Raw genomic sequence first — 16153 nt, forward strand, 5'->3', positions numbered from 1 at the left:
CCTCATTGCTGAGAAAGCACATTAAGTAGCTGCAAGACAGGTATTATATTAGTGTACTGACCAGACAAGTAGGCAAACAGGTATACAAAGACATGCAAATAGTGCATTACAGACATTCTAGCAGCGGTCGTTTGTGTGCGAAAGAACAACTCTGTCAGGTGCGTTTCTGTCCCTTTTGTAACTCTGTAGACCCTTCACATGGATAAACAACTTGTATAATAGACCAAAGGATAGGAAAAATAATAGGGGCCCTTTATAGTCACATGGTGTGTGTTTTCTTTTTAGTACAGTCCTCTGAGAGAGCGCCAGAAAGTCAGTTTTTAATGAAGTGCACAAGTTCACTTACATCCATTAACATTCTTCCCTCAATAGATGAACAAACGTTTTGTTACAATACCACGAGGGATCACCTGAAAAAAACACTGGCAGTAGCTGGGCGATGAGCATCTGTGTATGCATCCAAGCTATCGGCTCACTCATGTCAGCTAAGCTTTAAAGGTCAAAGTTCTGAACACACCCAGACTACTCACCAGCCGCCTGAGGCCTTGTGGTGTCATCTGCCATCAGGCTTAGACAATTCTGCATGAAGTCAGGACCAAAACCACAGGCAGACACACTGTAGCAGATCTTTGACTGACACATAGATAACTGACATATACTATATATGCAAATCATTTGATAAGGAGTCCATTATTGTTGTATTTGTTTTTACTATTTTCAAAGATGAGAAAGAAACTGAAAACATAGCCTTATAACTATTTCTAAAGTATCCCAAATCAGTGTAAAGGTGCTTCAGTTACCAATAAGGCATATGATAAAATGTTATCTTACTGATTAACTGAAAAATTTCCGGGATCAGATTAATTTGAGTCTAAAACCCACAAATGGTAGCATTTTATAAGTGACTTCCCCCGGTGTACTTCCCCCTGAAATTAAATGGAATTTCAGTGAATTTTATTTGAAATTATAACTTAATTATATTTATTTAAACATCCTTCGAGGTAGGTACACTAGAGTAAGGGTAATACATCAGGTTTTACAGGAAAAAATAAATAGTTATACTGGAAGTAAGTTTAAATGCTTAGTAATAAATCGTGATTTGTTAGGCAAGAAAATAATCCACTCCAAAATTGGACCTGTGCCCCAAAAAGTACAAGGTATGGAAATATTGTTTGTTTTTCTGGAAAATTATCAGGAAATTAGCCATTAATTAAAATTACCTATGTAGTATTTAACATTGCATAGAGTCTAATTTTTGTCTCCTTTCCAGCACTATACACAGAAATCAGGCACTATTTGCGATTACTTTTCCACTACTACTTACAATCTAATTATTTCTTCTTTCCTGTGACATACAACTTCTTGTGACCTACTTAATATGACTTTTACAGTACTTGAAATTGCTTATGTAATAAATTGTATCTTCCAGTTAAATACCCAAAGTTGTTAAATATTTAGAATTACTCACTTTCACACTACTTAAAATTACACACAGGTTTTTTTTTCATGTAAAAACCCAAATTGTTACCTCCCTATTCTACTACAACTACCTGTAAGTATGTGTAGGTAAATACATTGTAACTTTAAATAAAATAGAGAGAAATTCCATTTAATTACAGAGAAATACATCCTTAGTTGCAAGTGGTATTATAAAGTGTTACCAACAAAATATTTAGTTATTTATTCTTTCATTTATTATTGTATTGAACATATTCTTATTACACTTTTATTCAAGTAGTGTGACTGTTTGTTTGTCTCTATACACCAGGTTCAGCAGTGCTTCCAATTTTTTTGTATGCTTGTGCTTACATAACAATAAGGGTTGTCTTATCTTATCCTATCTTATCTTATATAGTTAAATTCAAAGCCAAGTGATTCTGAGACATCATCTTGTGTTCTGGAAAATTCATAGGGTTGTTTTTCAAACATTTTCATTTTTACAAACGCTGATAACCAACATTATAGCTGCAGCCTGTCAGTTTTACTGCCCAATTGCCCCAAAACAAGTTCCTCTTTCATCTGATCTTTGTGATTACTTCATCACATAAAAGGGGAAAGTAAACCTCCTCATCCTTATCAGCTTACAATCTTCCCTTTGTTCGCTTAAATGAAATATCATTTAAAACTGTATTAAAGTGAAATCTGAAAATGACATCAAAGTTTCTGTCATCACAAGTTAGAATTTTTAAAAAAAAATCTTAAATGAGAAGCTAAGGCAGACAGGAGGAGGGAATCCCCCTGCTGATCGGCTAGTTTCCTATCAGTGTTCCTGATGCTGACTCACTGACGCTGGTGTGCAGCCTGGCTCCCTTAGGGGCTCCACGCTACCCACAATCCACAACCACGCAGCTGACACAGCTTAAACGTCACACTGCTGATCGGTGGTTTCATCTCACCTCCCGGTCTTATCGTCGTGGACAACACAGAGGAAAGGAAATGGTTCTTACTCGTGAAACCGAATCTTAAGTCACCTATTCCCTGACTCATTCACTGATGTGTTTATGTGTAAGGGTGAGCAATGTGGAAGGGGATTCGTTTTTGACATGAGGAAAATAAATCTCACATCAGTTTTTTATATATAATGATGTTGAATGGGGATGTAATTAGTTTTGTATACTGTACTTTTCACTTTGTTCAGTTTGCAATTTTCTCCCTTTTTTGTTATGGATTTTGCTGCAATTCCTTAATAAATTGCTTTATTTTTTGTCTTTAAGTCTGTTCATTTTTATATGTTCTCATTCAGTCCTCTCACAGTGTCAGGGGATTCTGCAGTTTATTTCTAAAGAATCATTAACAATAATTCATGTTTGAGAGTGAGCGAAAAGCTTTCTTGTGGATACTTAGCATGAAATTCTTGTGAGGATTCTTCCACAGAAATCCATGAGGTAGGTTCAGCAGCTGGGGAAAATATCTACCAGACACTACATAGTCCGAGGAAATGTGTCGTGCCACGGCGGTGTATGTGTTTCAGTGGATAGTACTTTGTCTATATAAAACAGGCTTGTCTTAACCCTTGTGTGGTGTTCGTATTTTTGTTACTCAGCCAGTGTTCATGGGTCTGGTGGACCCGCTAGAGTTTTGGCTTTCCAAATTAACACTATCAAACAATTTTATGTTAAATTACTCAACAGATGTTTACTTCATCCCAATTACAAGACATATGAACAGCAAACATGGTTAATTTCTTCCCTTTACCTTTGTTAGATCACATTTATGAATTAATGTGCTTCTCGTTTTTCTTTTATATAAAATGTTATAAATAAATCAGTTATAATCAAGTGGAGTGAGTGGAAAGACACAACACATTTACACGTGAAAAAATAATTAATTGTTTAATTTTTCTTTTGACAAAAACTGAACACGGGTCTCACAGACCCGAACACCATACAAGGGTTAAGGGGGGTTAGTGGTTCGAATGCTGTCTTTTAAATGGTGGCTGTGTGTGTCTCCCAAGCAGTGGGTTATGTGGAGGCGTGTGCGTGACAGCCAACTTCATATCTCATATTTTGGACTTTGAATGCTTACAGAACAGCTCTTTGGAAGTGTGTGTAACTGTGTGGGAGGGTATTCATTTTTGAAATCCCACATCAGTTTAGAACAGTTTTATGATGTTGAATGGGGATGTCTGTACTGTACTTTTGTATACTGTACTTTTCACTTTGTTCGGTTTGCAATAATTTCACTTTTTTTTGTTATTGATTTTGCTGCAAATCCTTAATAAATTCAGACTCAATCAAAATCAGAGTACTTTAATAGTCCCTAAGGAAATTATGTAATTGTTTCATTTTGTTCTTTAAGTCTGTTCATTTTTATGTGTTCTCATTCAGGATACAGTTGTCTTTTCAGTCCTCTCACAGTGTCAGGGGATTCTGCAGTTTATTTCTAAAGAATCATTAACAATAATTCATTGTTAAGGGAAAACCTTTCTTGGGGATACTTAGCATGCAGATGTGGTGATTATCAATGTGGGTGTGATCTAAAGAGGATTTTTAAGTTTGTGTTCTAGTGAAATTCTAGTGAGGTTTCTTACATTGAAATCTATGAGGTAGGTTCAGCAGCTGGGGAAAGTATCGGCCATCATTGCTTCCTGTATAACTTCCTGTATTGCTGTTAACAGTTAGTAGAAGGCCAAGTATTTTGCCCACTTATCTATTAAACAACACACTTTTCTTCAAGACATACAGAAGATTAACTGTACTCACTGCAAATGACCACTGGTTACTGTTTGACAGATTTAGACAGACATTTGTCCTGGTGTAAGATGATCACACTAAGCCCATGGAATTTGTGAATTGATTGGTCACTAGTAATTGCAAAAAAATAAAAAAAGAAGAAAAAAATCAAATACCCTCTAATTCAGAACAAGATTAAGAGTTTTCATTTAAGCATTTTTAAAGAGATTTAAGAGACTGCTTTTGTTTGACCTCTGATTTGCATTCTATTACTCAGATACAGGGGTATTTCCAGGATTATTAATTTATGAATTTATTGATTTAAGTGCAGAAGAAGAATAAGGCCGTGGGGTGTCCACAGGAACTCGGAATATCTAATGAGGAATAAATGGATTGTGAAAAACACAGGGCACAATTTTCTGGTTTCAGTGGAGCCCTATGTCATCATAGAGGTGGTGTTACATGACTGTTTAGTGAAATTGATGAAATGAGTATTTAGGTCTTTTATTTAAGTAATAGAACAAGTGTTTTAAGCTCAAACAATACTTACAGCTGAAAGACATTTTAATTAGTTACACACTGATAGGTAGTTTTATAATATTAACAATAAAAAAATAATAAGTCACTGGAGGCTTAAAGAGTATTGACTACAAAGTGCAATGATTGCACATAAAATACAGTGGAGTGGAAGTAGAAAGTTGTAAAAGTAAAGTATAAGTACATTTACTCTGTACTTCAGCGACTACTTATCCATATTCTAGCTCATTCAATGGCTTTGAGAATAGCTGCATTCTTAGTACTTTAATCAAATGTCAGTGGTAATAATTACTATTTTTTTAAACAAACAGTTACGTACTAGCAATGCAATATTATGCACAGGATAAATATTTTGGGTCAGAATTACTGTGAACACACACACAAACACATAAATGCTAATAATTAACAGTAGCTATCGCTGAAACATAGATGGTACTTTTAGCTTCCCTGTTTTAAATAAATATGTATCCGGAGTATATATGAATCTTTTTTGTTTTGAAGTAACACGAATTAGTAGATTTTATTATAACAGTCAAAATATCAGCAAATATCAGCAAAGTTAAATTAAATTATGAAATCTTTGCTTACCAACAGTTAAATTCTACTCTTAAACTAGACGCTCCTGGTTACTTGGCAACGCATAAACCTCATTGGCCAATCAGATACTTAGCAAAGGGCATTGATACAGTCTGACGCGACCATTATTATGTGATCTGCAGATGATGAAAACTGAGGTTTGGAGTTAATATTTAAAGTTAGCATTTTATTTTAACTATCCTCGCTGTATTTCTCACATTGTACTTTCTAAGTGTAAACGGCACATTACATAGTCCGAGGAACTGTGTCGTGCCACGGCGGTGCATGTGTTTCGGAAAGGTCGTACTTCGGCTATATAAAACAGGCGTGTCTTCAGTGGGTTTGTGGTTCTAACGCTGTCTTTTAAACGGTGGCTGTGTCTCTCTGTCGGGCAGTGGATTATGTGGAGGCGTGTGCGTGACAGCAAACTTCACATCTCACGTTTCGGGCTTTGAATGCTTACAGAACAGCCTTTTGGAAATGTATGTATCTTTTAAAACCCTCCTCAGTTTCTTACGCAAATCTGTGTTTTATTTTCGTAGTTGGGGAAAGTGGTGCGTTCGCTAAGTTTGAATTGCTAAATTTAAAGTTTGCCGTGCTGTAGCCACGATTCAAAAACGTGTCGCCGGTTGCGCTATTTTAACGTGAGACGTAGATACCTAAAGTGTGTTGCTTGAGGATATTCTAACTTTGCATAACCGCTGAATTCACAAAGGGTTTTATGGCCATATGGCTAAGCTAACCATAATACTATCTTGCTAGTGTAGTGATAAAGCATTCTTATCGTCAGTTTCAGAGCAGAGTTTGGTACGCGTTTTAAATGCTGTTAGCACTGAGCCTTATTTGCTGTACATAGAGTAAAACTTGATTTTGACCTCCGCACGGCTAAATTGACAAGTCAGCTGGAACAAATAACTGCTGTTTAAAATTTTGCCCAACGTGTGTCGCGGCGACTTTTGTCGCTCCATGTAGTGGGGAATAACTATTAGTAGTACCGGTTGTTTATTCGGGAGACCCCCGGCTTTACTGGACTTGAAGCTAGCTCGGTGTTTGTCTCTCAGCGGTTCTGGAATAAAAGGCAGGCTTGCGCAGTGAGCTGTTCTAGAAACCTCACGGGCTCTGTCCTTTTACTGTGTGTAGCGTGCAGGTTGTCTCGTGCTCGCGTTCTCCTGTGCTCGTGCTGAACGCTCCTGTTGCTGCTCCTGTTTCACGGCAAGAAAATGGTTCTTGATTACATTTAACTGCGCCCCCCACCTCCTTTAGACACTCATTACTACAGCTAGACCAAATTTGGTAAAATTAAGAGAAAATGATTTTGTTTCCTTTAAAGAATATTGGCTAATATTTTCACATGGTAGACTTTATTTGGTATGTGTCACACTTGAGGGCTGTCACTAACATTTTGTTTTTTCTGTCCTGCCTCCTTAGTCAATCTAAACTTTTTGAGAAGATGGATAACAAGGAGGAATCAAACAGTTGTCCCTTCAGCGTCTTGACTTGGGAGCAGGTGAGCCGGCTCAATGAAGTTCTGACTGAGGTCGTGCCCGTTCATGGACGGGGGAACTTTCCTACTTTGGAGGTGCAGCTGAATGATATTGTGGCTCGGGTGCGCTCCCGCCTTGAGCTCAGCGGCATTAAGGTGAAGGACGTACGGCTTAATGGCTCCACAGCCAGCCACGTGCTGGTGCAAGATATTGGCTGGAGCTACAAGGACCTGGACGTCATCTTCAGGGTGGACTTGCCACGTGAGGCTGAGTTCAAGCTCATCAAGGATGTTGTGCTCAGTACCCTGCTGGACTTTCTGCCTGAGGGTGTGAACAAAGAGAAAATTACACCGATGACCCTCAAAGAGGCCTACGTGCAGAAGCTAGTCAAAGTGAACACAGAGCAGGACCGCTGGAGCCTCATCTCCCTCTCCAACAATAATGGCCGTAACGTGGAGCTGAAGTTTGTGGACTCAATACGTCGGCAGTTTGAGTTCAGTGTGGACTCTTTTCAGATTGTGCTGGACTCCATGCTCTCCTTCTATGAGGTGGAGCAGGCACCCATGTCAGAGGCCTTTCACCCCACTGTTGGCGGGGAAAGCATGTATGGAGACTTCAACACTGCGCTGAGCCACCTGCGAAACAAGCTCATTGCCACCAAGCGGCCTGAGGAGATCCGAGGCGGTGGCCTGCTGAAGTACTGCAACCTGCTGGTGAGGGACTTCCAGCCTGCCAGCGAGGAGGAATTCAAGGGCCTGGAGCGATATATGTGCTCACGCTTCTTCATTGACTTTCCTGACATAGGAGAGCAGCAGCGTAAGGTGGAATCCTACCTCCAGAGCCACTTTGTTGGCGAGGAGAAGAGCAAATACGACTACCTCATGATTCTCCGGCGAGTGGTTAACGAGAGCACGGTGTGCCTCATGGGTCACGAGCGGCGGCAGACCCTTCACCTCATCTCGCTGATGGCCTTCCGAGTCCTGGCGGAGCAGAACGCGATCCCCGACGCGTCCTGCGTCACCTGCTATTACCAGCCAGCGCCTTATGTCCGGGACCACAACTTCAGCAACTACTATGTGGCCAACCAGAACATTCCAACATGGCTGCCGTGTAACTGACGAGACAAACGACTTGGGATGAGCAAGATGGCGTCGCTGCTGCTTTTGAGAAGAGAAGGAATGAAATTAAGAAAAAAAAAAAAAAAAACCATAAAAAAATGTTTGGCAATAAATAATTTGTTCCTCTCAAGGCACAATTATATTTAATTGGACGAGCGTTTTGCTTTTGTTTTCTCATTCCTTTACCGACAGAAGTGTCTAGGTCATTGAATAGAAAGTGATATTTTTAAGTGTTTTGATTTTGTTTTTTCTTTTTCTCTCATGTTTGGTTGTTTCACTGTTTATCAATCCCATTCTTAATGGAGTTGCATTTTGTGCCTTAAACCTCCAGGTTTACCCCATCAGTAATTTAAGTATGGGCTGTGATTTGGAGAAAGGAAAGAGGAGCTAATGCCGTAGCCTTACATTTGGTTTTCATCTTGATTTAAAAAGAAAAAGGTTGGAAAAAAAGTTGATAAAAAATGCATAAAATATTGAAAAATTGTATTATTGGGGAAAAGTAACAATGGGTGACTGCCAAAAAAAAAAAAAGGGGGGGAGAGAGAAAGCTCATCACCGGTGTTAAAGTTTACTGTGGAGGGAGAAAAGGTGGTACACTAATATCCTGTCAGAAATCAGCGGGAAGCGAGGAGTCGATTTGTTTTAATTCATTTTGACATGTAAATATTTCTGAGACATCTGTGCCAGCGGTGCCTGTGATTTGTAAATGATGCAAAAGAGAAAAAAAAATAGAAGTATTTTTTTATTTTTCCACTGTGAATTTCAACATAAGATTGGCTCCCCTCCCTCCCCCTTGTTTCCTCAGCCTTGTACCTTTCAGTCGAGACTGGCTTCGAGTGGAACTCTCAGACAGCGTAGGCCTCAAATACATGACCTCACTACTTTCCCTGTCTTTTAAGTCCGAAAGCCTTGCCATTGACCTCAGCATGCCACGGCCCCTGGGTTATTGTGGGAGGCAAATGGACAGGACTGAGCCTGGTGGGGGGGGGGTTTAGAGAATGTGCTTGGCTGGGAGTCCCGGATTGACAGGCTAGTTGTCTCTTCCCTTAAAAGGAGCAGCACATGGAGGGGCCCGAAGGGTTGTCCCTCACAGCTACTGCATGCTCGACAGCAGCCCTGAAATGGGAGCCACCTCTGACGCAGCTCGGTGCCTCTCCAATTACTCTTAGTCTATAATTATCATCCTTCTCTTTTTTTTGTCCTGGGGTTAGCTACCTTTGAAGCAGGGAGCTGGAGCCTGGTTGTGTGATCTGCAGCAGCCCTACCACCTTACATATGTGGCAGCTGAATCACTTCCTGTCCTCATCTGTTGCCTGATGGGACACGGAGCGTTTTGAACCCCTTTTGTGGTCATGGGGAGGGCAGACAACATGCCTGCTAGTGGGATACCATTCCCCCTTTCAGACCTGGAATTTCATCAGTGTGGAAGCTACGACCAAAACGGCAGCAGAGATGAAGTCGCCGCTCCAAACCTATGAATTTCTATTTGTAGCCAAGCCTAATATTAGCTGTTAATTTCTGAACACCTGAACACACTGATGACCTAAGCTGGAAGTATTTCTGGCCACCACTGCTCCTGTTGGTTTTCCTGACATCACAGCAGCCAAGTTTGAGAGGATTTCCTCATGAATTTGTTCCCCCAAATGCACTGAGTTTCTCAGAAGTTCGGCTCCCTGTATTGCTGCTGCTGATCTCACTGTGGCTTGTGTTGGTACGAGATAACCACAGACTTATCTGGTTGGCTCATAATGTCGGGGTTGATAGAACAATTGAGGGAGATCAGTTTGGTCTGGCTGCAGGTCACATTTGAGGGGCAGGTTGTGCCGTGTCAGCTTAGCTGCAGCGTGTTTTTGTTTTTTGTTTTTTTTAAACTTCTTTTAAGAACATGCTCTTGGACCAAAAGTCTGCTTTACAACCAGCAACTGAAGCACTCAAGTGCCTGTCACTTTGTGGAGAGTTGATCTTTTTAAAAGGTTTTTTAATGGTGGTCATAAAGGGGGAAAGGTTAGCAAAAGTTTTCTTTCAGCCTGTGAAGCTTTGATATAAAACTGTCTGTATTAGATAAAAGTTTATAAGGTGAATGCGCATATTTTTGGTTGAGGAGCAAAGTAATTTTGTTTTGACTTTAAAATTTGAGGGATTTTTTTTTTTCCTATTAAGATTATTTTTCTTTAACATTAGTTTGTCCCAAACCTTATTTTGTCTTTAAAATCTGCAGTCATTCCCATGACAGCCATCTGAGCCTCTTCATCTTAGTTTTTTTTTTTTTTTTTTTTTTTTTTTTTTTTTTTTTTTTTTTTTTTTTTTTTTTGGTTATAAGTTTGGGCCGTCATGTCGCTGTAGTCATGTTGACCTCTGTCTTGCCCAAATGCATTCTGTAATCTGACATTTTGAGTTTTTTTTATTTTATTTTTTTTCTAACAGGTGCTGTATATTTACACCTTTCAACTGAATAATCTTTCCAGCATTTGCCTAGGACTGTATTCTCTAAAACAGCTGGGCTAATTCAGTTTGTCTGACTGTTCTGTTCCCCATTCGAAGCACGAAATACTTAAAGTGCACTGACGATCTGTACGGTGGCACAGTAGCTGGAGGTCACAGAGTAAAGACCCCCTCCCACACTGGTGGAACACTTTAAAGAGGCCTTGGTCAGTTGCTGTGTGAGCCGTGCTGGTCCTCAGGGACTGCATGTTTTTGAAGACAGTTTTGTCCCCTTCATATTTTGTTTTTCTTTTAAATTTATGAGAGCAAATTGGTTTAATCTGCCCTTGATCCTGAGATGCCCCCTCCCACCTCTCTTCATTTTTCGTCTTTCCTTTGTTGTAATCCTGACTCTCCCTCTGCTCACCCTTACTACAGGCTCTTCCTAGATAAGGTGGAGGTAGGCTGCAGACTTCAGCTCGTTACACCCCGACAGCAGCCCTGCTTTTTATCTTTACACCCATTCGCTCCAAAATGTTATCGTTACTCAGAGGCTCTCCTAGGTTTGTGCCAAAAGCTGTATTTTTAGTGGTGTTCTCCTAACCCTGAGACGTCGTCTCTGAAAGCTCGGGGACAGAACATTGACTCTCAGGCTAAAATCCTTTTTTTCCTAGTGGATTATGGTCTTTGAAGTAATGATGAGGCTTGGAGCAACATGCAGAGCCAGCTGCTGCTCACAGTTGGAGTTTGAAGCCTGCTGTGGTGAAAACCAGCCTCTTAGGCTTTTTGTTGATGTCGCTCACCAACAGCTGTTAAGAGCGAGGTCAAAGAGACTGCGAGCAAATTTGCATTTTCCTAGAAAGTTGATAGCAGTCTGGAATACTAGTCCAGTGCCTTTTTTTTTTTTTTTTTTTTTTTTTTTTTTTTTTTCCCCCCCAATCCTCCTTTGCCCCACCCTGCTTTCACATGTTTACGGTTATTGTGGCTTTCTCTGATGACTATGCCCGAGCTTTTGCGGGGCTTGTGTCTAACCCTTTCCTTTACTGGGCTGACGTATGTCTGAACTCTGTGAATGGAAAGGGAATATTGTAGTTTGCATTTATTTTCTGGCCACTTTTTTCTGCTGTAAACTTGCCAGTGTTTCTCTCACACCACCTTGAGTTGGCTCACATGTTTGGGCTGCTGTTAATTGGTACAGCGTTTTTCTTTCCCCCCCCCTTATGACACCTGTAGCTGTATCCTTTGCTAGAGGGGAGATGCAGATGAGATATTTAGTGGTTATGCTTGTATAAAGTGCAAGTCTTATGCCATAGGAATGTGATAGAAGCTGTCCTACAGTTTCTGTATGACGATGATTTATTTTGTTTGCAGCAGAAACAGATGTGTTTACGTTAACATGTGGTGGAGCGTGTTTGTTTGCGCCTGTGTGAAGGGATGCCTGTGGTAACACAAGTTGAATGGGGGGGGGAAAAAAAGTGGGGAAAATATGAACTTTGTCGCACTATATATATATTTTTGGAAATAGTTAATGCAGAAGAGCTTTTGTCAGCTTCGTGATTGTGACTTTGATGGTTACAACCATTAAACTATTTCATTTTTCAGCACTTTTACCTCACTAGAGTTTTTTTTTTCTCCTTTGAATGGAAATGTACATGTACATCAGGAAAATGTGTTTGAAGAAGAAATAATGAATAAAGAGTATTCAATGCAATATGTGCCTCATTTGTTTGTTGCTTGAAAGCTTGCATGTAAAACTGACAATGTTTTAGCATGACAGTCAAGTGATTTAGACTTAAGAAAATGGGAGTTTAGCAGAATTTTACTTAATGTGACTAAAAAAATTTGGAAGCAAGACTAGAAGTGTGGAGAAATACGAGCTTTGACTAAAGAACCGAGGCGGTCCTTTATTGTGAACCTGCTGTTGTGCTCTGCAAACTTTAAATTTCCTTTCTTTATACGATAGCAATAAAGCATCACATCATGGGAGGATTATGGTCGAGTAAAATGACTCGGCAATACACACAGCTAGAACAAATGCAGGCGTGAAGCAAAGTTCATGATGTTACGTTAAGAGTTCACAGCAGGAATACACTAGAAAATATGACGGGGTTTCAAAAGTTGGCCTGAAACTGACATTTAAACTGAAGTTTTAAGTACAAGCACAGTAAATGATCCTGAGTTTTTGTGTCATGTTACAGTAGAGATCATTACATAACCTAAATTTAAAAAAAAAAAAAAAAAAAAAATGCAGAAAGTTGTTAAAAATTACAATTTCAAGCGATTCTGACATGGATAAAAGGATAAGCAGTACATAGGCTGTTCTCTTCAAATGACTTAAGCTCATGTATACCTGTGGTGTGTTGCCAGCTTGTTCTGGTTGATTTTGTTCCTCTTAAGCCACCTGCTTTGTGGAGCCATAACTTTATCCTTCTATCAATTATTTATTTTGATTAAATCAGAGATGGGTTATTTCAGTATTCCAGTGTTAGCAACTTGAAGCCTTTTTTCCCTTACTCTTTTTTTTTCCCTTTTCACCACCATTTAGCAGAGACTGGTGGTGAAAGCACTTCTGATCATTTTGAGGCTCAACACCTGCTGCAGATCCACACTTTAGGTCTTCGTGATATTTGGGCCAGTTCTCCTCAGCAGATTATTAGATTAGACTTTGGGCTTGTGGTGACGGCAATGCCAGCTCAGTCCAGATTCTCTCAGAAGACGACATCCTGTAAAACAAGAAGGAACCATGTGCTGCGCAGTGGTGAACGGGCCACTGTCGAACATCTGATGACATTGTGTTTAACCAATCCTCTGGTAACATCCATCTTCTCTTAAAATTCCTAGAAGGTTCTTCCCTTGAACCTTTACCTGAACCGCTGCCATCAATAACTACCATCTAGTGAAATGATTGCTGCCAACTTTACTTCGCTTTGTCAGGTAATTACAGAGATTAGAACCAGGTGCTAGATTAGCACCATCAACTGTTAAAGTATCTAAAGTATTCTTAATTTGGATGAGTGTTATTTATTTATATATATTTATATATATTTATATATAAATATATATATATATATATATATATATATATATATATATATATATATATATATATAATGTGGGTTTTTTTTTAAATAAAAGTATGTCCTCACATGGGGACGTTGGATTTATTTTACAGGATGACACAAAGTTACAATTGTTTAACAAAGTTTAAAACATGTTATTGAGCAGAATGAAGCATAATCAGCAGAAATGTCTTAGTGTAGTGTCCCACCGTGAGGACGCAGGGTCTCAGGAGGATGTAAAGGAGATTTAGGAAAACATAAGGTAGATCCTTTGTGAGTATTTGTTTGGGCACGGCAGTCCAACGTGCATTTGCAAAGTGGGATCTGCTGTACTTTCAAACAGCGAGTGCTCGGGTCTGATTGCGTGCTGCTGGTAGGTGTTATTTATCATTAACTTTATTTAAAGTAAACATGAATCAGCATTTAACATATAATAATACTTGGTGTGGGGTTTTCTGATGTGTGCGTGGGGGGTACTTGGCAAACTGGTTATTCCAGTCAACTTTCCAGAGTTCCTCTGTGGGTTTAGGCTGTCTCAGCTGTTCTCTGATATTGAGATCAGGGCTCTGTGGGGACCGTGCCATCTGTCACAAGACTTTTTGTTCCCCTGCACAGTGAAGGTGCCTCTCTGACATTATGTTTAGTCATGCTGCACAGATAATTATGAGAGACATCTGACACCTCCTTGATGAAAAAAATAATTAAAAAACAAAATACTCAAGCAGCGAAACAGTGTCCTAATTGCTGCCTCTTACTTAAAAAGGGATGAATGCACTTAAAGAAAGTGGTACTGATGTATTTCTGATCTTGTACCGTTTGGATTTTTATAGACTCCTTCATTTCAGCCCTGCGGGCGTCCTACTCACTTTAACCAGAGATGTTTTTCCGTCTCCATCACTGAGGGAAGCGGTTTAGTGGGAAGATCCGTCAGCTCAGCATTCAGACCTTTAAATCCCTCCGTCGCTGATCTGAGTGCAGTGGAAAGCACTCCTCCCCCTGCCAGGGGTTTTATTGGGTAATAACAGCCTGGACATTGCTTTTGTGACAGTGTGCTTTAGTGGAGGACTGAGCAGAATCGGTGCTTGAAGGGAACATGAAAAGGAAGCAGGTTTGCCATGTGTGTTTTGTCTGTTTCTCCTCTTTAGTCCTCTCCGCTATGCTCACACATCCTCTGGTGTAGCTTCACTATCTGCTGTTATTTTCCGCTCAGGCCAGACGCCCCCATCTGCCTGCCACCCCCAGCCCACACTCACCAACTGCCATTCATAAAAGCAGTGACTTATCTGCAGGCAGTGACTCACTGTGTGGACTTAGGTGACGCAGTTATCTGCCCTAACTAACCTCTTTTTCCATTCCCCCTCTGTCCTTTCGCTGATGCTGCTTTATAGGCCCTGTTAACCTTTAATTTTGATAATTCAGCTCGGACTTCTTTTCCTCCTCCACTGTGGTTTGTGGTTTCACGTGAATGAAGATCACGCTGGTAAACCCACACAGTCTTTCAGAGCGTCCTGTTGTAAAGTCCAGTGTACTCATTTGAATTTAATCCTAAAGTACAGTTCACTAAGCCTGCATCAAGGCCTTGTTAACAGCTTGCAGCTGTGGCAGACAGCTGAAATCACACTTTTTTTTCCCAACTACAAGTTATTAATATCGCTTTGCAAAGCAGCACCTGCCCTGCACTCTGGCATGGATGAGATTTTTTATGTGCCGCACAAACCAAAGTTTGTTTTTTATGAAACTGGTTTTCAGAGTCGGTGCGGCGATGTTTTCTCTTGTATGGTCAGACCCCTGACAGCAACAGTCCTTTTCCTGGCTGCTCTGGTGAACTCTGGCATAATCTATATGTTTGCTCCTGAAATGGAAAGCAGCTAATACTGAACTCATGCAAACTCATGCTGGTTCTGTTTGTTCTAGCCATGTCTTCACTTGACTTTTGCTCTGTTGCATGGATTTCCCCTCGCAGGAGCATCTCTCCATCAGATTCCATTCATTCGAGAGAGTTTGGTCTGTGTGAAGTTGCTGCCTCTGCCAAGGAAGTTATGCGTTTGGAAGGGTTTGCGTGCATGCGTGTCATTCTGTCTGTAAACACGACAGCACGAAAAGTTTCGAATGAATTCTGATAAAACTTTGTAGGGGTTTGTAGGTCAGGTTAACAATCCATTCAAATCTGGCTTATATCCACCAAGGTCTTCAAGATCAACTTAATGATTTGTTGATCAATAATTGGCAAAACACATTATAACTTAGACACTGTGACTCCTACAAGTGTGGTGTGCAATGTCAGCAACTAGAAAGTACCATATGAGTTTAAAAAACATGTCACATGTCACATTTGACCTCTGACCTCTTCTTTAAGGTCAGTAAATTAATCTAAAGGTCAAAGTCATGATAATGCCACATAGAGCTCTGTTTCTTACATTGTTTGTATTGACATCATATAGGTATATGAGGAATGATATATGGGGATTTTAAATATCTCATTACTTTGACCTCTTCTTCAAGGTCAGATGTGACTTTTTTCTTTAAAACTTTGATTAAAATTCTGCTGCTATTGTCTGTATTTCATTTAGGAAATGATTCTGGTATATGGGCATTTAAAATATCACATTATTGTCTGCATTCACTTTTACATTTCACATCTGCTTTTCTTTTAAGTTGACCCAATTATGTTTTATATCTTTAAAGTAAGAGAAAGAGAATTAGCTGCCAAGTTAGTTCAAATACATTCTGCAGTATAATATTATATAATCAAATAAAATTATTCATGTCCAGGTATTTACTGATCA

The 16153-nt window shown here is 39.8% G+C and overlaps 1 protein-coding gene across 1 annotated transcript; it reads left to right on the plus strand.

The window, feature by feature from the left end:
• The first annotated feature begins 5629 nt into the window (after positions 1–5629).
• On the plus strand, positions 5630–12009 carry tent5c (terminal nucleotidyltransferase 5C). Its single transcript, XM_080902718.1, has 2 exons — positions 5630–5767; positions 6714–12009. The coding sequence occupies exon 2, from the start codon at positions 6736–6738 to the stop codon at positions 7885–7887; it is 1152 nt and encodes a 383-aa protein (XP_080758844.1). The 5' UTR covers positions 5630–5767; positions 6714–6735; the 3' UTR covers positions 7888–12009.
• Positions 12010–16153: the final 4144 nt, after the last annotated feature.

Source organism: Rhamphochromis sp. 'chilingali', assembly GCF_963969265.1.
Source record: "Rhamphochromis sp. 'chilingali' genome assembly, chromosome: 14".
In the NCBI taxonomy this organism is placed as follows: domain Eukaryota; kingdom Metazoa; phylum Chordata; class Actinopteri; order Cichliformes; family Cichlidae; genus Rhamphochromis; species Rhamphochromis sp. 'chilingali'.